General features: G+C 32.2%; 1 protein-coding gene across 1 annotated transcript; it reads left to right on the top strand.

Annotated features, from left to right (window-relative positions):
* Positions 1–208: 208 nt before the first annotated feature.
* Positions 209–22,001, top strand: ALX1 (ALX homeobox 1). Its single transcript, XM_010355535.2, has 4 exons — positions 209–583; positions 3,690–3,994; positions 6,968–7,096; positions 21,372–22,001. Exons 1-4 carry the CDS (start codon positions 358–360, stop codon positions 21,690–21,692), a joined length of 981 nt encoding a protein of 326 aa, XP_010353837.2. The 5' UTR covers positions 209–357; the 3' UTR covers positions 21,693–22,001.
* Positions 22,002–22,785: the final 784 nt, after the last annotated feature.

Here is a 22,785-nt window from a genome sequence, read left to right on the forward strand (position 1 = left end):
CTGTCTGTCTATCCTAGGCCTGGACGCGCTCAGCCCCGGTAAGTGGGGAAAATGGGGGTGGGGTGGGGGCGGAGGGGGGACCCGGGGTGGAGTTAGTAGCCCGCCTATTTTCATATTCATTAGAACTGGGAGGTTGCCCAAGATGCCCAGCTGAGTTTCAAGATATAAAAGCAACTTCGGGTGCTCCTTTTCCAGCCGGGACGTATTAAAGGGACCGGAGCGGGGCAGTTCCCGGCGCCGCAGCGTTGGCTTTTCTTTCCCTCCTCTCTGGCCCTCCCTCCTCCCGCCCACTGGCTCCCTCCCCCAGCGCTCTCCAGTTTCTGTGCCTCAGGAGCTACGCGACCGCCTTCCAGGATTATGGAGTTTCTGAGCGAGAAGTTTGCCCTCAAGAGCCCTCCGAGTAAAAACAGTGACTTTTACATGGGCGCGGGAGGTCCTCTGGAGCACGTTATGGAGACGCTGGACAATGAGTCCTTTTACAGCAAAGCGTCTGCGAGCAAATGCGTACAGGCCTTCGGACCCCTGCCCCGCGCCGAGCATCACGTGCGCTTGGAGAGGACCTCGCCCTGTCAGGACAGCAGCGGTGAGTGGCCAGCGCCCCAGCCAGAGCCGCCGCAGACCTTCCGCAATCCAAAATGCAGGATCGGTCAGATCTGGCAGGGAGGGAGGAAGCAGAAAAGTGGGAGCGAGGGTGCTGGAAGGTGGAGGAACGCAGTGGAAGGTGCTCGCTTTATGAAGCGGTGTTACTGCTGCAGCAGCCTTCGGGGGCGGGGGCCGGAGGGAGGGAGAGATCCGGCACCGGATTGCCTCCCAGCGATTCTCCTTTCGCTGTAGAATCTGGTCGCCTACGGATTCTTGAGTCCTTCTGTAATACTGGCTCCTGGAGTAAACTGATAGGGCGCTAAATAGAGCGTAATTGAGTCAAGACAGAACGCTTCTATGCGAGCCCGCCTCTCTGTCCCGGCGGGAGGAACTGAAATCGATCACAGCTCGTTAGAGTACGTCACTGTCGTCCCGAGTAGGAAAAGAAAAGAAAAGAAAAAGAAAAAAAAAAAAAAAAACAAACCGAAAACAAAAACAGAAAACAAAAAACCCTTTGAGCCCCTTTAGGTAAAGATAAATCTTTTTAATTTTCCGAGACGTGGCTTTATTTTTTCTAAGTTTGAGGATCCCCAGATTTCTAGCGTGTGTGAATTTGTAATTTCTGCTTTTTTGCGTTTGCAATACAACACGCGTTAAATGTTTGTTAAACACCGAAGCACATTAAGTAGCTTCGGGCAAAGCATCCCTGGCCGAATAACTCATTCCCAGATTCTACGTTTTCTATTTTTATGACTTCACATTAAAAGTCACCTAAGTGGTCTTCGGAATGCTTCTGGGTGAAATCTTCAACTTTGAATGCCCAAGTATCTCCAAGTCAAAATGTTATCAAAACAAACCATCTATCTTTTCTATCTTGTAACCTAATACGAACCTATTATTTCAGATCGCGACAGCTAAAGCACGTTTACAATTCCAAGAGAACTTTTCCTTATCATTGTGTATATTCCACAGTTAAGCTATAAGGGGAGGGTTGCTTTAAAATAACAAACGAATTAAGTGTGAAATATTTACAACAAGCCCCTTGCCCCCTATTTTATGGAGATTCAAAATCTGACAAAACACTGATCTGTAGAAGCTCATTTTCTAAATATTTTGAACACAGGTTTTTTTTTCTTTTTAAAAAATCTCATATTTAATTTTATTTAACCTTGTAAGTAACCTGTGACTAAGGGTACATCAAAAATAAAGCCGCAAATGATAGAGAGAGAGAAAAAAAAAACAGCTAAGTCGTTTCAGTCATTTGTTTAGAAAGATTCGAGCATATACTTATTATTCTTACACTGAGTTGTTGGTTTTCTGGCTCCGTTTCAGACCTGGTATCTGTATTTGTGGAATTCTTAGATGCATGTGTAAAGTTATTTGAATTGACAGGTCTTTCTTTAATGATTCTGCAATGTCTTGTATTGACTCTGGATGGACTCGATCATAACATTTTATTTTAAATAGTCGGGAATCCAAAATAAGAGACATAGTTGATGCGTTATCAACTTTTAAACAAATATCACACTATTAAGGCGAATTTTAACAGAGAAATGTTAAGGAAGATGAACATAGGCAGTCATTCGCTTAATTTAGGAGAGATCCTGTCTTTCTCTTGAGATGCCCTTAGCCTCTCTGATGCTTCCCCTCCCCCATCCCTAATTGCTGCAGTTCCCCCTTTAATTTTGCCCAAGGAGACAAAACCGTGTTGTTAATCAGTCATGGCTCTTCTTTATGTTTAGTTTAACATCACATCTTCCTTTGCATGAAAACCATTAATTTTAAAATTTTGTTATATATTGACAAATTATAGTTGTGTATTTTTATGGGGTATAAAGTAATGTTACGTTTTATGAATACAATGCAATGTGGAATGATTAAATCACGCTAATTAAATTGGCCATCACCTTAAGTATTTGACATTTTTTGTGATGAGAACATTTTTGAGAGTTACTCCGTTAGTGACATTTAAATGCACAGTACTCAATTGTTAGCTATTTAAGTTATATGCGCATTAAAGTTGAATATATTTGTATAATGATGAAAAGAGTTGTAAAAATGCATTATGGGGGTAATTTTAAAAAAGAAACAAAAGAAGAAAGTATAATCATCTATTGGAAATTATTATTCTGGCTGGATTGAATTTACGTTTTATAAATGTGCTTCCCATTTCACTCTGTGCATCCACTGCATTTGTGGGTGTGTGGCATTATATGATACATTTTTGTTTTATATCATACTGCAATATGCAATCAAATCTGAAGAAAATTACTGAAATTAAACATCCCTTAACAGAATGCCAGATGTCATCCTCTGTAATGTTTTAATAGCTGTTTTAATTTCTGTGTTTCAGCGGAGAAAAAAGTAAAGCTTTCAATCATAAAACATATTTCACTAGCTAAGCAGAAATATGAAATATTTTAAAAAGAACTGCATGATAAGTTTAGGTAAAAAAAAAAAAAATGCTGCTTAAATCTAATTTCCGATAGAAAGAAAGTTCAATATTTGGCATGAAATTTATTTTGTCAATTTAGTAGATTAATTTTGAAGAAAAAGTGTAAATGCAGACATGGATATAAAGTTGAAATATCCAAAATTTAGTGGAAATAATGTCACATCTGAAATCTATCGTCAGTACATTTTACATGGAGGGGGATAATCACTTTCAGATATTAGTATAGAGGTATTATTTAAGATTAAAATGCATTTTCTGAGTCACATTAGTAGCTTGATTTTATCTGCTGTGATAAATATATGACATTAAATTTGCTTTAGTTTTCAAAAATCATGGACACTTAAGGTTTTTTTCATGAAACACCCAGATCATCTTTTAATTTGAGTACATGAATTTAAATAAAAAATATGTGCATAAACATATAAATCCTGTAAAACAGAACTGCAGATTTTGCCAGATCATATCAGTTGCATGCACACATTTTAAAATGGTATTTAAACCCGTCCTACAATGAACTAAGTGTAGAATGTGGTAACTGAATTAATACTTAATAGGCCAATTTCTTGATACTCTCAATTACTTCTACTTATTGATTTAATTGGGATGAGTTTCACAATGCTAAGAACTGTTGTTTTTCCTCCTCTGGGTACAGTGAACTATGGGATCACTAAAGTAGAAGGACAGCCCATTCACACTGAACTGAATAGAGCTATGGACAACTGTAACAGTCTCCGAATGTCTCCCGTGAAAGGGATGCAAGAGAAGGGAGAGCTGGATGAACTTGGAGATAAATGTGACAGCAATGTATCCAGCAGTAAGAAGCGGAGACACCGAACCACCTTCACCAGTTTGCAGCTAGAGGAGCTGGAGAAAGTCTTTCAGAAAACTCATTACCCGGATGTGTATGTCAGAGAACAGCTTGCTCTGAGGACAGAGCTCACTGAGGCCAGGGTCCAGGTAGGAGCCAAACAGAGGCCTTGATGGATGGGAAAGGAAAATAAATGGTGTTAGAATAATTGAATAAATGCATTTTGCTACAAAGAAACAAACTGATTCCGTAGCTGAAGATGAGGAACAGAGTAAAATATATGAATATATGTCTACTAAAATTATTTTTTAATTGCAAAAATTTTGACAACTCACGCAATATATAAAACAAAAGAACACTTGAGTTATTAAGTAGACATAAAAATTAACAATCATTCAAATATAACAATATGATAATATAGCTCTGATTTTCAAAAGCAATTTTTAAAGGATGAAAAGCAGAATCAGGACTATTTAATAATTGGTATATTTATTTGTTTTTTTTTTCAGTTTTGTTAGCCACTGAAGTTATTTTTTAGATTATATATCAGGTATTTGTAAATTATTTGTATAATAGCCCATACATCTAGAAATTTACTAGAGTTGGAGGCATAATAAAAGAAAGAAAAAGAAGCAATCCCACAAATTCCCAATTGTTATGCATATAGTAGAATGTTTTCACTATGGATAATTAAAAACAAGATCAAATCGTGCTCATTTACAATTTTATAGTTCTAGTAGTTGTCAATATGTAATATTCCATTATAATTTTTAAAGCCTAGATAAATTATATGAATTTTGTATAGGCAATAAAAATAATGGCTTTAAAGTAAATTTTTGCATATACTCAATTATGTTTATAATATATATTCTAGTCATTAAATTGCATGATCCAATATGCTTAATTTTTTAAAATAATTTGAGAAAGAAAAATCATACCAGGTAGAATTTTACCTCTTAGGAGTATTTTATTTTCACAAAATTGGATATTCTTAAACTATACTTTACTAGTTTCCAAGTAGTAAGAGTTTAAAATGCAACAATAATTCATGATAATGGCCTTTGTGTTTGTGTGTGTTCTGACTCCTCTACAAGTATTGATTTTTGCAATTCCCATAAACTACTTAAATGGGGGAATGAAAAAAATAGTGAAATTTTTTGTTCTAAATCGAGTAACAGTATTTCTTCCTAAGAGTAAGCCATTGTAAGGCTCTTACATCATTAGAGACAACATCTGGTGGTACACGGATAACAAGCAGCAGATTTTTACTTGATTTTGTGGAAGTAAATGGTTACTTTATCTTGGTTCAGGAAGTAAATATGTAGAAAGTTCATGCTAACAAAGAATTTTAGAATTGTCAAGTATTAACACCCACTCTGTATGTTTGAGATCTTTGTCTTTGTCTATATTTAGTTATACTTGTAACCGTAAACAAATATGTTTGCACACAGAGTGACCAACTGTACATAATGCATCTTTTCCCTTTCACATTCACCAAGTGTTGATTAATTTTTGTCTAAGAACATGCACAGAGAGCCAGCCTGAACTTAATTTACTCAAGTCATTCTCTTTCCTGCTTTGCACATAAGAGTGGTAACTATTACCCATTTTAAGGAAATTGTCAAGTTCTTTTTGTCAATGGAAAAAAAAAAAAACCAAAAACATATTACTAAGTTCCCTTAGTGTGTTCCTGGGGTTTGTCTGTGGAGACAGCAAGAAAATTTGATTTGTTTTGTTTTGTTGTTGATGTCTTGAGCCTTGGCATAATGGATAATAAGCATTTATCAGCAGTGTACTAAAACTATAATGAACATGTAGCTCTCTGGCTCATTTCAATTGCTGAAAATTCTTCAAAGTGCCATCTTAAATTTGTAATATGTACTTAAAAATTAAACTGAGTGTTGATATGTTGCCATAATTGTGAAGGTAAAGATATACAAGATTAGAAATGAGTATGAAAAATAGTGAAAATTTGAAGTAAACTTCAACAAAAGACTTTTACAACTTGCGTTTTTTATATTTGATTTCTAGTTTTTTTTCTAAATATTTTATATTCTGAACATAATTGTGTGAAGAAAACTAAAGAGATTCCCAAAGGCTACTCCTATAATGTTCACTTAAAAACATTAAAGTATATATATTGAATATAATCTTCTGCATATCCCTTTAATATTAAAGTGAAGATCTTGGAGCATTACAAGTATGAATTAAAGAATATCCAACCTGCTGAGGAAGATGGTTTTTATGATAAATACTTCTAATAGGTAATTAGAGAAATTGTGGAAGATAGCTTAGTGACCTTAGTTGCCACACTAACTGATAGACTTCCTTGACACTTGGTTCTATCTGCGCTATTTCTTATATTATTTCCATTACCTGTGCTTTAAATTAAAGAAATTATGTAAAGATATCTGAGCATTTTCATACGGGAAAATATGTTGCATAATGTATATAATAGGCACATTCATGTATTTTAAAACCATAGTTCAACTTTAGATGATTCCTTTTCATCATGCTTATTAAAATATGTAATCTCATTTTTTCCTATTTCTAGATAATCATGATGTTCCTGCTGCTGCCATATATTTAGATGCAATCTTTATGTTTAAATTTTTAAAAGATTATGTAGGTATGAACACATCCGAGAAGAGCTTTCACTTTTGTGACATATTTTAAAGATAATTTTTAATAGACTCAGATATTAATTTGCTTATAGATTGGCTGGGTTTATGTTATGGCGGATATGTCTTCCAGACTTGCAGCATTCTCTTAAAGGAGACTTATCCATGACAATGTGGAGATATATGGGGCATTCAGGATCATGTAATCTGATTCCTTTTTGTTTTCCCTAAATGAGAAAACAGAGGCTCAGACATATCAGATGTATTTCCCGAAAGTCTCCTGCCTCGTTCTATTAAATTATTTTGCCTCATGGGCAAATCACTTACCACATCAAGATACAAGAAAAAGTGAAATCTGTGGATTCTTTTCTAACATAAATACATTTCTTTTTAAGTAATTTTTTAAACCTGGTTTACCTTTCTGGTTTGATGTCTTTTAGCATCACATTTGCTTTATCGAATATTCCTTAGCTAAAATTCTACTTTTTATTAAATAATTAGGTTTGGTTTCAAAATCGAAGGGCCAAATGGAGAAAAAGGGAACGTTATGGCCAAATACAACAAGCGAAAAGCCATTTTGCTGCCACCTATGATATATCAGTTTTGCCAAGGACTGACAGCTACCCACAGGTATGCTAAACTACACAGAATACTGTTCAAGAAAAGTAGATTTGGTTTGTGTATTCTTAAAATGGTTATCATAGGCTTTATTATATGTGATATAATAGTCAAGAATGAAAATTTAAGCTTCAGAAAACATTCTTCATGTCTGCTAAGTTTTAATTTTTCTAAATTATTTTCTTGTTTTTCTTAGAGTCATTCATTTAAAAATATTTCAGGATATTTTTTTCTTTTGAATTTTGTTGTATATTGCAACAAATGAAATAGCATCATTTAATGACACAGGTCTTTTAATTATTCTACATTCTAATTACTCAGACTCTCTCCTTTTGTTAACTTTTAAAAATACTGTAAATAGAGTGTTGCCTGGCATGCAATCTCTGTGGATATGGTTTTATGAACTATACTAAAACCTGATGTCAAGTGTGGCCTATTAAGCCCTTAACTCCACTTAAAAATATATCTCTTTTTCTATTGTTGTTTTTTTCAGACTTCAAATTGCTTATTCTCTCAAGGTCCACATTTGGTCCTGTATGATTTAAACAGAGATAGAATTAGTACCAGACATAATTTTAAAAATTAATCACAGATAAGTAACAGCTCCCCTTTATAATGGGTGCTCTTTTACTTCATTACAAAAAGTGTTAGAAATTCTTTTTCTTCCCATTTTTCTTTTTCAATATAGAGACTCCATATATTTCTTTTTCATATTTTGTAATGAATGTAAATGTTTTGTCTTTCTAACATATTTTTTGTCACTTTTCCTAATACTTAATAATGATATTCAGAACTGTATTTGATACATGATAAAAAACACCTGTGTTATAAGGAACAAGCTATGCATTATTTTGTTATTTATTATTTAATGATATGCATTGTAAGAGACCCCTATGAAAACACCTATGAAACAGATATGCTGGAGAAATACCTTGATAATTTAGTAACTAGATGATCTGAACCCCAAACCTGAGTATTCATTTTCTTCAACACTATGAGTACAAATTCAGTTCTTTAACGTTGTTCTTTCCTTGTGTTCCTATGCCTTTTATGATTCTTAAAAACCAATTTCATAAACCTCACTCCTCCAGAAAATCCCCCAAATTTATTAATATAATATTATATGTTAAATGAAAGAAGTCTTGGAGGTCACCTTGTTCAAATCCTTCATTTAAAAAAGTTATGAAAACGGGCTCAATTGTGTTAAGGAATTGGTTCGTGATCACACAAGTGGTTTCCTGCAGGAGAGACTATAAAGGTCGCTACATCTAAGCCTTTACCTGATAGTTTGCTAGAAGACTATTGTTATGGATACCTTTTCAGTAAATGCCCCCTATCTCCTTGTCATAGGAGGAATCTTGCTTCTCTTTTAAAATTTATCTTAAAGAGGTTACCTTATGTTTTCTCCTATTTTAAAGCATGAGGATACCTCTGGTTGTTATTTATCATCACAGGGCTAGTGAAATTTTGTTTGCCGAATATTTTTGAGTGCCTTAGTTGAGTCAGTTTGAGTTAGTTTGAGTGCCTTTTGTTTCTAAACAAAATTCTGTAAAAATGTTTCCCCTCTAGGCTGCAAACTCCATGAGGACAGGGACTGCAGTGTCTTCATGGTTATTAACACTACTGTAGCCCTTACTGTATATCTGGACACTGTTCTAAGCAGATTATATATATTATCTCATTTAATCCTCACACCAACCTTATGTGCTAGGTGTTACTAATTATCTCCATTGCTCAAATGAGAAAGAGGTGAGGTGAAGTTCAGATTTGACCAGAGACAATTTGGTTCCCACTTGCCAGATTTTAACCTGACAATAGAATGTCTCTCCCTGTGAATACATTTAAATGATACCAAAGGAGCATAAGGCTTGAGCTGCATTATTCTAAGTCTGTGCTTTAGTGTGGGGGAGCCACAACCAGTGAAATAACAATAAAAATATAGGTGAAATGGAGAATGGTTTATATCATTTTGAACTACTTGACTGTGGTGACTTCAGACGTAATAAAGTAACAAATTACGAGCTCCTCACATGGATTTTAAACAGTCTCACTAAGTATATTCCACAACACTTGACTATGACTACTTTTTTGTGCATCTTATTCTTTCAGTCTTCATTTCCTTTCAAACCCCATTTCTGTCTGTTTTCCACTTTTCTGTCCCTATATGTTGGTTGTTTTATATTTGACTCTTCTTGCTTCTTTGGTTTAGGACAAAGCAATCAGAATAGGGCCTACCACTGATTAAGCCCTATATACAGGGTAAAGCATTCAGAATAGTGCTTAGCAACTATTCTGAATTTAAAACTTTATACAGTTTTAAGACCTGAATAAAGGCACAATATGACTCAATGTACTGTGACTAACCATCTCTTTTCCCTAAGGTTATTTTGCCATTGTGTTAATGTACCTCAAAGCTTTATGTATTATTAATTAGAAGAATGAGGTAACTTAGACACCAATGGAGGAAGGGACATGGTACACCAAATTATATATTTGATCATCTTTTTCACTCCAATGAAAAATTAACTTAAAAAATTTCCCCCCACAGATCATGGGAATTTTGCACTAATTACTCCTCATAATTTGTATACATTGGCTATACCACCTGATAATTTAAGAATGGAGAATATACGTTGGAATTATTTTAACAGTGCCAATCGTGAATAATCATAAAAATTAATACCATGAAATCCATAGTACTTTCCTGTATTGGTAAATCATTTAATGTTTGTTTACCAAAATTTCTGAAATTATGTGGCTGCAACTCCCCACTGTAGCTACTGGATAAAGCCAGGGGAAATTTTTATTTTAACTTAAATATATACAAAATACTTTTTTAGTTTGTTTGAAAAAATAATTGTGCCAAGATCATGTCTCTCAAGAGTTAGCCTAAAGGAAACTTTTTGTTTGTTTGTTTGTTTTGTTTTGTTTTGTTTTGTTTTGTTTTGTTTTTTATCATGGGGCTTGAAAATAGGAAAATAGGAGCTTGTAATGGGAGAAATAGAAACAGAAGTAGAATCCAATAACTCAGTCCAATAAGACACTGGTTTTGGTGACTGTTAATTACAGAAAAAAGTATTAATTTCAGAAAAGTTGGAAACTAGAAAATGTTAGACGAAGGACAGAAATAAAGAATTAGCAGTTTGGCAGGGAAGAAAAAGTCATACATAGAAATACATGAAAAACAGAGATAGTTTAGAAAATGATCTCCTCAAACCTGCTCAGGATGTACAATCATAATATGTTTATTTCTATATAGTAATTAATACTTTCTAATATGTTCTAATAAATACTTTGCTTCAACTGGCCTTCTTTTTACTATAGTAACAACAGCTGTAACAGTAAAAATAATTACTAGTAATTGGGGGCATATTTAAAGCCAGACACTGTGCTTCCTTCTTGTATCTATTAACTTGTTTAATTTAAGCTCAGGTTTTCTGAGCTCAGAAGCCCAGAAACCTTTATTTGACATTATCTCTTTAATTCATCATTGAACAGTGAAATAATTCAACTTGGATCCTAAAATATCACATCATTTTTGCAAAGTAAAAATGCTTCTGTTTTTAAATTTATAGACATTTAGAAAGCCTAAACACTTCACTGACTGTTATAAGATTTTTTTCTTAAACTTGCTTATCTTTGATAGCAAACAAATAAGAAAGTGAGAGATGTGATGTTCATATTAACATATTTTAAGGTAGTACATTGTGATGTACTGACAATAGTATCTTTTTGTTTAAGTTCTTTATTTGGGCTGAAGAGATCAGTTGCCATTTGGCAATGCTATGATTTAGCTAAATTAATGTATTCATTTTTCCTCAAGAGGTGACATTTTTGAAAGCATTGTCATTGCTTGGGATGAATCTGTTTCCTCTATCTTGAATTTCCCTCCCTCACCTAAGCCATATTTACTCCATGAAGCCTCTGGAATGTGCCATCTATCTGCACATCACTTTCTCAGTGACATTTTGGTGGGTTGTATTAAAGATCTGACTTCCCATTTACAATGTAAAATATTTAAAAGATGGCCCAGTTACTAGTCACCTTTGTATCACCAAGGATGCTCTGCTATGGATTGAGCAAATTATATAGACATTGGATAGATGTGAGTAACAGTACAGATTCACTTCAGTATATTAATATATTAAGTAGTGTATCATAAAACAAAAATAATGAGTTTTCAATAAAACATATAGTTTCTGAATTTCTGTTATTAACCAGCTTTGTGGTATAAGCAATTAACTTTTCCTCAATTTCTTCTCCTGTTAAAAAGAATAGGCTAGAAAGATTTGCAGACACTTTTCAGTTGACTTTTATTCCAAAGTTATTTGCATTTCAAAGCAAATATATGCCATGCACTATTGCAGGGATCAGGGATATATAAATGATTTAGACAGAATTCCCTGCTTTGTAGAAAGACTAAAAACTGGGTAATATTTGTACTAAATTTGCAAACACTTCTTGGTGCAAACTAGGCCCAGAAAACCATAAATCTAAATAATTTTGCCCTTAAATTTAAAAAGCAAGCAAAGATCTATTGATATTACATTTTAACTTGTTTCTAATATAGCAAAACCAAAGGATTTTAAAAATAATTATTTTAGTGAATAAAATATTTTTTCTTAATGTATAAGTGTTTTCTTGAGAATTATAATGACCCTTCATTTCTTACAAGAAACTTTACAATTTCATGTTCTTAGGTTTGGATTACATGAGCATTGACATTATTATCTAGATAGATAACTTTGAGTTACAACTTTGACTTGATCTTCAGATTCTTTATTTGTAAAATGGAAGTATTGTTGGTGCTAGTGTTGGTGGTGTTGATGGTGTAGATGATTAAGATGATGATGGTTTTTCTGTTATTGTGAAGACTAAATGGATTTCCGAATAGGAAAGCCCTCTGTAGACTACAGAGGTGTATCCTGGGATTTGAAGAGGACCATTAATGACTATGAACTTCCCAGTCAGAGAGATGTGGGTTCAAGTTTTGGCTTTTCAGTTTAATAGATTTTAGACATTTGACAAATGAATTAACCACGAGGAACATTTCTCTTCATTTATAAAATGGGGGTAAAAGCTCATATAATGTTTGTGAATGTTAAACAAACTTGTTTATGCAAATTACTTAGGGCATTGCCTAGTACAAAACAGAACTTAATAAGTAGTAGGATTTCTATCATTTCCATTAGTTATTATTAATTTTGTTTTAAAGTCCCTGCCTCTCCAGGTAGCTAAATTGCTTGTTATCTTATGTTGTAGCATTTAAGTTAATCCAATCTGTGAGTAAATTTACTATTTAGGGATCTAGGGAAATACTGAGTTCGGTTAAATATACTTTCCTTTTTAAATTGAAAACCAAATATGGTAACTTTAGAAAAGTTTATTTTCAATTCACCAGAATTATTTTCTTATAAAGTAAAAATTTTCATCACAAATTTCAGAAAAAGAACCGAAGTGCTTTTCCCACCAAAATTTTGAATGAGGTTTCACTGAGTATTGTATAGTGAAAACTATGACTAAATCTATGCTTACCAAATGTACCAAGGAATCCACATAGTGTCTTGTCTTCTGTTGTATTACTGAGGACTTCAGAAATATATGCCACTTAGAATTTGAACATGCCAAGTAGTAGATTCAAGTTATAGGTAATTGGTAGTAACTTTTATAATTTAATACACAGATTAAAGCTGTAAAACATTTTAGTTTAACACATTCTATTTAAAATATTGTAATGATACAATTAAAAAAATGAAATTCCAAGGTTTTCATATAATAGTAGATCCCATATAATAGATTGTAGACATATTGTTTATCTACCTTGGTTTTAACAGCAGTTTCTATATTAATCTTAATGGCTGTCTTAACTTAAGCTAAATAAGGAACATAGGACTTGTCTCCTTCAACCACTGTGGCTTATAATTAAAAGGCATTTGCAACATTTTTTACCTTTGGAGAAAGTATCATAATTTTATCCCTATAATTTCTACTTTTTTCCAAATATTTGAAGTAAACAAACCAAAATCTTTAAAAAATATTACTAATATAGTGGTAATTAACACATTGTATAATGAATGCTTTTACATCCATGAAACAACCATTGAAAGTCATACAATGATACAGTGAAAATTCTTGTATGACTTATGACCAAAAATGTTACCATCATTTTCAAAAAATCATGTTGATATTGCACAAATTTGTCACTGTTAATAAACACAAATATTTAAAGTGATAGAAGAAATATAATGTTAATCTACCTTACCAAAATATAGTTTTGCAGCGAGTAAATATACTGATTTAAATTTATATACAGTTTAAATAAATATGAATAAAATCTTTATATATGTATGTGTGTGTGTGTGTGTATATATATATGTTATGTATAGCATGAGACAAATTTTGTCAGTATCCTTAGGTGAAGGTACAGTTAGTTACAGTGAATTCTTTATTTTGTTGAAATATTTTAATTTTAATGAAATGGAATTCATTTAATGAAAAGAAATTTTAATAAAAATGAAACATTTCATTTTTATTAAAACTTTAATTAACTTTTTTGTTGCATATACAAAAACTTTAAAGAGGCAAAGAATATCATCCAAAAGAAACAAAGTGCATTCATGTAAATTATGAAAATAATTAGGTCTGTTCTTTTGAAAAGGTAATATTCTAATGTGACTGTACACAATAAGTTAACAAAATATTTTTAAATAAGTATTTTTTATTTTACAAGAAAAGTAAATCAGTAGGTTGAGTAGATAACCAAATAAATAAGAAGAAAATAAAAATAGATGTTGCAGAGTGCCAGTGTTAGCTTATACATATGAAAACCTCACAAGAAGATGGAGAAATGACAGGCAGAAAATTAAGCCATCAAAGCCCAGGAAGTCTATGAGCACAGACCTGTGGTTTAAAATCTGCTGTTTACACTATTGTTAGTGTGAACCTTATGATATACTTTAATCCAGAATTATATGCATGCCATGTTTATGAAGCCTCATGTGTCTATGGATTTTCTTTTTTATTCTACATCATGGACATTAAATAGGTAAACTTTGGTACAAACTCACAGTTGATTTTAAAAATTACAAAAATAAAATGTCAACTTTGTAGTTAATACAAAGAGATGATGAGTAAAATCAATAGCTTCACTCAATATTTTAAGAAGAAATTCAAAGTCCATATATGACTCCAAGCAAGATCTCTAAAATTAAAAATTTTCTGTGCAAATTAAAATATTTGCATATTTAATTCATATTTTAAGCTATTTATGCATAAAAGCTTAATTTACAAGCTTACATTTTTATCTTTATTTCTTATATTGTGAATTTTATTTCAATAGGAAAATTTCATCACTAAAATGAATCAGACACTGATGAATCAGCAATAGCGATCATACGTGTATTAAAATACATGAAAAATAATGTAACAAATGTTTGGAAAATCCTCCGTATGATCATTATTGCTTGATAGTAATAAAATAGCAAAGGCTAGGTGTTACCAATTTATTTCTTCCTTAAATGAGTTGATTTGAAAACTTTAATTTAAGGCAATCGTGAGAGTTTCTATAAATCTTCTTTTTAAAAGTCACTTAATGTAGAATTTAAGAATACAGCCAACACCAAAGAAAAAATTTCTTAATGTTTTTATATCTTGGACTTGGAGCATTTTTCAATTATTATTTGAATAATGAAAAATGTAAACACATTTATGTGATATTATTCTGAAAATTTACAGACATTAACATTTCTTATTAAGCTTTGTGCTTTTAATTTTGCACTAAAAGTAGACATACACATTTATTTTTCTGCTAAGCCATTTTCTTCTTAAATTATCAGTCTCATATGGGTGTGATATTTAATGGTGATTTTTTTTTAAATGGAAAAGACACCTTTTTTGTTTCAAATCTCTGTACACATATCTAAGATGGAATTTTACTAAAAAGTAAAAGTGACAGTATTTAGTATATGATCTATTTCTGATGAATAAATTATTTCTAATCACTTTAGTTTAATAATATACATTGAAAAAGTACTTTAAGAATGTTTGAAATGTCAATTGATTCATCAAAATCTAAATATTTTGTATATCAACTTAAAACATTTTTTGGTGAAAATTAGATCTAATGGGTAGATACTGATGACAATGTACCCTCACTTTTACCTTAGGGAGTACCTAAAAAATACTCAGATTAATCTTTTCATTGCTTAAATAATTCAAGTTGGGATCTTTTCTTTCAGGTAGACAAAGTCTCAGTGTGTGTTAGTCACTGGTGGCAAATTCAATATCTGAAGATTCACTTATACTCTTTCTCCCTGCCAGCAACTTACTGATGTAGTAAATAGAAAAGTTAATGGGATCCTAAAGTTAGTCAACAGCTAAAAATATCTGCATGTTGCTAAACATATGATTCTTATTAATATTTTGTCATGTAAATATTACAGGAACAAGAATACTAGTGAATTTCATAATAGTCTCTTTAAAAATAGAGCTGTTTCTGCAGAAATCAGTGTTTTTGTTTTTTAAGAGAACAAGTACAAATCTAGTAAATTCAATTACATAGTGATACTGTCATAATACATTTATATAGTATTAAATGATATACAGAAAAGTTAGTAAATGTAAACAGTATGTCAAAGAGGAAACACAAATCAGTTTTTCGATTTTAATGTAAAGAGGTATTGCTATAACATCATGACAAGTAACTCTGTGAATCTCTGATCTCTGTCTTTTAAAGTACCCTTTAATTCCCACAGGAAACTGTGAGCATGTGATGCGAAACTTATGTGGGTGTGTACGTGGTGTGTGTGTGCATATGTATGTGTATGTATGTGTGTTTATGCAAGTAAATATGATCGATGTTGGTGGCAGGGGATAGGAGTAGTCTATCTATAGATGAGAAGTAGAGTTAAACTTAGTTTGGTAGAAAAAATTTGTTACTTAATTAGTAGTTTTGGATACGCTTTAAAATTAAGGGAAGGTTGTTACTCACATATTTTCATGTTTAGTATTTCTATGAAATTTGATAGTGTTGTTTCCTCTAAATAGCACTAACATTAGGATATTGACTATAAAATGCTGTCATGAAACTAATTTTTTTGTTACACCGTACTATTTTACAATTAAGTCAAAAACTAACAAACTCACTATTCTTTTAAAAGGCCTTTTTAGAAAAATATACTAAAAAGTACTCACTATATAAAATCAATAAATATATTAGAAATATTAACCAGGGTTAGAACAACAAAATCTACTTTGTAGTTGTGATTACAAAGAATATATTCATATCAAGGTTCTAAGGTAAATGAAATAAATAGTTTTCTATCCATAACTTACTGTAGTGCTTGAATTTATTACAAATATATATTCACAGTAAAAAGCTCTTAGTATTTATGTTTATATTAATGTATATTTATAGATTTTCCCTTCTTCTTCCTCTGTACTGCTTTTAATTTCTTGGAAAAAATGAATATTAAATGAATTAAGTTTCAGTTTGGAATAAATATGACAAAAATAAAACTTTTCTCTAAAAATTCCAAAATCATGGGATAATTAAGTGTTAACATTTATTTGGTTAGAAAAAAATGAAGGGGCAAATATTCAAAGTGAAGTGCAGTAAATCCACTGAACTTCCATTCATGCTAATGGGGGGCAGTTGGCCAAGTTCCCTGGACAGAGTTCCCTGGATAGTGCTTTGAACACACCCCTGAAAGTTTTTTTTAAAAAGTTTCGGAGCACATTAAAACATGAAATGTTTCTAGATTCTCCACTCCTTTTAAACACAGCAAAGAAAAAAAAAATGTAAAGGCAGTCAATCTTTTTTTCTTCTTCTTCTTTTTTAAAAAACAGACATGGAAGAAGGATATGGGAATTATTTTTTTCTGGTTGTAAAGCCCTTGAATATTGAACAGAGGCCTACAAAAACATCGCAAAATTATATGTTGCCAGGTATTGTCATTGTAGTATCTATGAAATAGTTCAAAATAAGAAGAGTTATCCTATTTAGGAAGAAAGTTATTATTTTTTAATTCCAAAATTGAACCACAAATATGATTTTTCCTTTAATGAATCAGAGTGCAATTTTGATGGACTTCCTAGTTGACAAAAAGTAATATGCACTTTTAGATAATGTGCACATGGATTTATAGATTCCAGGGCATAGTTAAAAAATTACTGCCTATGTGAGAATATATTGGAGGGATGGAGGAACAGTGTGAGTCCAGCTTGACATCAGTATAGTCAGCCATTAGCTCAAATAACGTTATTGTTTAATCAAATCTAGATGGCCTAGATCAAAGATGTGTTCTGCCAGGTTTTTCCTACAGCAATGAAATTATATGCAGTGTATGATATTCTGGTGTAGATGCTATGTATTGATAAGGGTAAAGGGTATTGTTAACCTGAAACATATCCAGAATCACATGATCTGAATGATACAGTGCCTAGAAACTAAGGCATATGAGGAGTGGTTAAAAGCACTGGAGATGTTTACCTGGAGTAAAAAGACTTGGGGGTTGTATCATCATGCCTGATGACATTTTAAGATTTTTACATGTAAGAAAGATGATACTATTCTGCATCATTATAGGGCACATAAATGGAAGCCATAGGTAGAGGTAGAGGAATACAACAGCTTACTTTTACAGAACTCTCCAAAGAAATGGAATGTTTTTTTTTTTTTTTTTAAACAGGTGAGCTTCTTATCGCAAGAGGTAAACGAAATTGGTGTACAAAGAGTTTTTCATTTGGAAAGAAGTTGGACTCCAGTAGTCTTTCCTAATTTCAGTTGATTTTCAGAATTCCATGTGTGTATTTTATTACTATTATTTTAATACAGATCCCCTGATCCATATTAAATGAGTCAGAGTCTTGAAGGATATGTATCTGTGGTGGAGAATCAGTGTTTGATAATAAGAATAAAGAACTTCCCAGGTAAAGGCAGTTAGCAAGGTCTAGGAATGTAATTTTCATGATTACTGCTAAAATTATTGAGTATGGTGATTTGGGAGTTCATATAATGAAACAAAAATTTTGATATATTAACATAAATCATCCATAAAATTTTGATTATACCTGCAAGATGGATCAGTCCATATTTTTCAAGCACTTAATAAATTTGTGTTAAGGATTTACCATGTACCGTTGTTAGACCTGAGGATGACAAAACAGTTGTGAGAAATAATTGTGGGTTTTTCTTCCAGAGAGTAGACTATGAACCTCCACAAAGTAGGGATAATGAGTTAATAAATAATTTCAACTCATAAAACTAGTCATTATTACAGCATTTCTAAGGCTCCCTAGGTTGAGATTTGACCTCCACCATTGGAACTATGAAATCCTGGGTGATCTTCTTCAGCTCTGTTCTATAGTATTACCATCCTCAAAATGGGGATAGCAAAATAACACACTGCCTAGTGTATTGAGACAATTAAAAGTGTTCATATGTATTTAACATAATACCTGACACATGGTAATTAAATGATAACCATTAGCTATAATGAACATGGTCTTGAGCATCATCATCAAATGTTTCAACACCCAGAGGGCAGGCTTCAGAGAAGTAAAATTACAATATACTGAGGATGCTATCTTTTATGATTTGCATCCAAACAGACTCACAATCTGAAAACCAACAATGTTTCTAAAGTCAAATAAAGATGTGTTGGAAATTTTAAAAAGGAAAGATCAGCGGTGGGGCTGGGGAGGAGGAAGAAATAGACATTTTGAAAACAAGATAGATCAGTAAAAATGTGTGAGGGTATCTCTACCTATGGGAATAAATGACAGTCTTCAAAATATTTAGGGTATCTTCACAAGCCCAATTAAAATATTGCTATCATATTTACTTTACCAGTCTGTTCTGTCCAGAAAAGCATGTCTATGTGTTAGAAATTATTTCATCAAAAGTAATGCATATAACATGCTTGATCATGTCCAGATAAGAAGTTTTGATCAAAATAAAATTTGCTTATTTCTGTATGTACTCTACAGAATGTTTTTCGATTTATAGGTACATTTATGTTAATTATGTTAGGGAGGCAATATTTTCTTAATTTATATTTATAGGTTACTTTCCTTGCCTTTACCTTTCTGATTTTAATTTTTTCATCTAGTTCGTGAATATATTTCTGTGCATTTGGAATATGAATGAATTATTTTAATAAAAAATTCAAGCAACACTGTATAAATCAAGCAATTCTTTAACAAACAAAATATAAATAATCTTTCTTTCATTATCTTGTCTTCCTTTTTTTTTTTTTTTTTAAGTACGCAAGCAAAGTTCACTTTCATTTCTGAAAGCTCTTTTGTCAGACATGTGACTGTGGTTTTTGCCGAGTAGCACAATGTGTGATTGAATGTCAGAGGAAAAATCACCCAGATGAAGTTAGAAGAGGTAGTTTGACAGAGTAATGACATTAACAGCCCTCTTGTTGATTTGAGATACATATCTCAGCAATCACTGGTACCAATCATTATATTTTGCCTAAAATGGAACACATATAGTAGAATGAACCAGAATTAGAACATAGCCTGAGACAATTTAAGGATTAACAAAATATGCAAATCATATGTGTGTGAGTGTGTGTGTGTGTATATATATATTTAGATATAGATATGTAGATCTCTTTCTTTGTCTCTTTCTACATACGTATATATTTAACAAGTTTAAAGCAGCTTATACATATATTTACATAAAGAATTATTTTCTAAGACAACACAGATAAATAAGCCCCTTGCCAATCACTGAAACCCCACCTAAAGGTTGAAATTACTTATTAAGGTTTTTCTCTTATATTTTGAACCTGGTTAATCAGTCCTTTCTTGAGTGACAGAGTACCTTTTTTACCAGTGTGATCTAGAAGATTTATTAATGTATTTTTTGCTATTATTTGAAAATTAGTTGCCATAGAAAGTACAACTCAAGTATGGGTATTGTAAGACTACACCAGACGTTATATGTAGGAGCCTGGAATCTCTATGTAAAAACAAATATAGGAAAACATATGTGTCCTACTCATTGATAATTCAACTCTTGCAATCATTATTTTAAAAGATAAGAAAGCCTGATGTGATTAGCATGTGTATTGCTGCTATGTTCTAGTCCAAATATATTATAATAATGTTGCTAAAAGCATTCAGTTTTATTTCATCTTCAAAGGGCTGCATCATAGTATTGCTATCCCACGCAACATTTTCTTTTTTACCTTCCCCAGCTCCTGCCATTTGTCATGATTTTCTCTGAGCTTCCCAGTAATGTATGCGGTTCCTGTTTTTGTTTGTTTAAATAGCTTGTATATTAAGATTGAGATACGTCCCACTTAAAATTCATGTTATATAAGCTCTACATCACATTTCCTTTACATGCTAGTAACTTTAGATAAATTTGTACTTGTTAATATTGCATTGAATTGTTTCCTGTAGAGATTTAATTGTATGAAATGTGAATATCTTGGGTGTCAATGATAATGCAGTTTTTACTAGATAGGAGTACTATATAAAATAAGAGCAACTGCGTTATACTCATCTGATATTTTTTCTAAATAATTACATAGCTTTCTCAGTTATGATTCCATTATTTGGTAATGGCCCCTGTTTTAGAATTCTAACTTGGTTTTACAGGTCACATGTCTGTTTTGAATTCATTATATCATATATAAATCATACAAGAAATTTAAAAAATATGTATATTTACATATTTTGTAATTTCCCAGATTCTCAGAGGTGTTTCTTCAAGACTATAGGATACCAAAAGCAGTGGGCAGACAAACATGTTCCAGAATGAGTTTGATCAAAAATGTCTTTACAGAGCAGTCTATTGTCAGTAATGGTTTCCAACAAAAACTGCCACACCAGGAGTCCAAGTTAGAATCTTTTAAAAAAATGCATTCATGTCATTTTGTTTAGAAAGACAAAAACTATCTTTAAACTTAAAACCAGATTTTAAACTACTTTTCTAAGCATATGAATTGGTCATGAGTTTTGACTCAATCTTCCAGATTCATTTTTAAAATCATGACTATGAAAATAACACTTTTTAAATAAGAGATAGACATGTTTGAGAGTGTGTTATGTGGCCAAGAATGTGGGATTTGTTGCTCTATTTCAGTATAACAAACTAGAAGGATCTCTCAAATAATTATTTTTTAGTCATTGTTGTATGTAATTACAGACCACCCAATAGGAGCAAACAATGAATAGTTAACCAAATTTAGTAAATACAACTTAACAAAAGTAAGAGAACAAAAGTGAGAACATGTAAATGTAATATTTGTTGTTTTATATATTCCAGATTCAGAACAATTTGTGGGCAGGAAATGCAAGTGGTGGTTCTGTGGTTACTTCATGCGTGTTACCACGTGACACTTCCTCCTGTATGACACCTTATTCTCACTCGCCTCGGACAGATTCCAGTTACACGGGGTTTTCAAACCACCAGAACCAGTTCAGTCACGTGCCCCTCAACAATTTTTTCACTGACTCTCTTCTTACTGGAGCAACCAATGGACATGCATTTGAAACAAAGCCAGAGTTTGAAAGGAGGTCTTCCAGTATCGCAGTTCTTCGAATGAAAGCCAAGGAGCACACCGCCAATATTTCATGGGCCATGTAACACACAGTACTCTTTTATTTTTCTTTTAATAGCAAAGTTAAACATTCTTATTTCTTATATTTAAAGGATACCACAATAAGCTGCTGTGTGTGGAATTGCTAAAGGTCAAGATATGCAGTGAGACCAGCTTAAATGAATAGTTGTTATTTAACATTAAAATCTAAGAATGAACCTCTGAAAAGACTAAATAGGTTTACCATGTGCCAGTCTCCACAAACTCTGTTTTAGTCGTAAGATTTTCTTTTTCTATTGTACAGATCAATGAAATATGATCATGCAACCTATTAAAGAATAAATGTGTTAAACAAATTCTTCTGTTATAGATTGATTTATGTAACTTCTGTATAACAAGAAATCTCTTGTAAAATAATACCTGATAAAGAAGGAAATGCACTGGGGAAAATGTCAAGATGACAAAGCTGTCAGGTAAATATTGAACCAGGGTGTTTTGGGGAGTTAACTGCTCTCTCTCTCTCTCTCTCTCTCTCTCTTTTTCTCTCTCCAAAAAGCAGTGTACATAAACCCTGTTGCTGAGAATTTATTTTCAAGCCTCATTTTTATTTTTGTTTTTACCTTTTGATGTTTTAGTGAATTTCCACTCTGTTACACAAGAGATCTTTTAAAATAACCGACATTTGCATGAGATATTTGGGCATAGTTTCCTGAAGCCACATGGCTAAAGGTGAGAAATGAAGTATTCTGGTGTGATTGAAAATATAGTCATGGGAGCAGACTTTATAAATGTCATTTTTCCAGTGAAGAAGCCAGCATAGACTCACTTAATCATCACAAACAAGAAAAAATTTACAAACCTTGCTGTTGCTTTTAAACTAAGATTGTGTTGATTAAACTGTGCACATAAACCGCTAATTAATACTACACTGAAAGTAACATTTTCTGTTAGAGAATCAGTGAGTTGGAATTTATATGTATTTTTGTGGGTATGTGCATGCTTACATGCTTGTGTGTTTGTTTCCTGACATATTATGCCTTAAACATTTTTTGCTACTGTGGTTTTTGCATAGAGAATTAAAATGTCAGAAAGCTTTCTAAAATTTCTGGTGGAAAAGAAGAGAAGAAAAATACATTGCAT

The sequence above is a fragment of the Rhinopithecus roxellana genome, chromosome 10 (genome assembly GCF_007565055.1).
Source record: "Rhinopithecus roxellana isolate Shanxi Qingling chromosome 10, ASM756505v1, whole genome shotgun sequence".
Lineage (NCBI taxonomy): Eukaryota > Metazoa > Chordata > Mammalia > Primates > Cercopithecidae > Rhinopithecus > Rhinopithecus roxellana.

Coding starts and splice junctions, on each gene's coding strand:
- ALX1 (XM_010355535.2), top strand. CDS start 358: ATGGAGTTTCTGAGCGAGAAGTTTGCCCTCAAGAGCCCTCCGAGTAAA. Junction 584..3,689: donor GCCCTGTCAGGACAGCAGCG/GTGAGTGGCCAG, acceptor CTCTGGGTACAG/TGAACTATGGGATCACTAAA. Junction 3,995..6,967: donor TCACTGAGGCCAGGGTCCAG/GTAGGAGCCAAA, acceptor TTAAATAATTAG/GTTTGGTTTCAAAATCGAAG.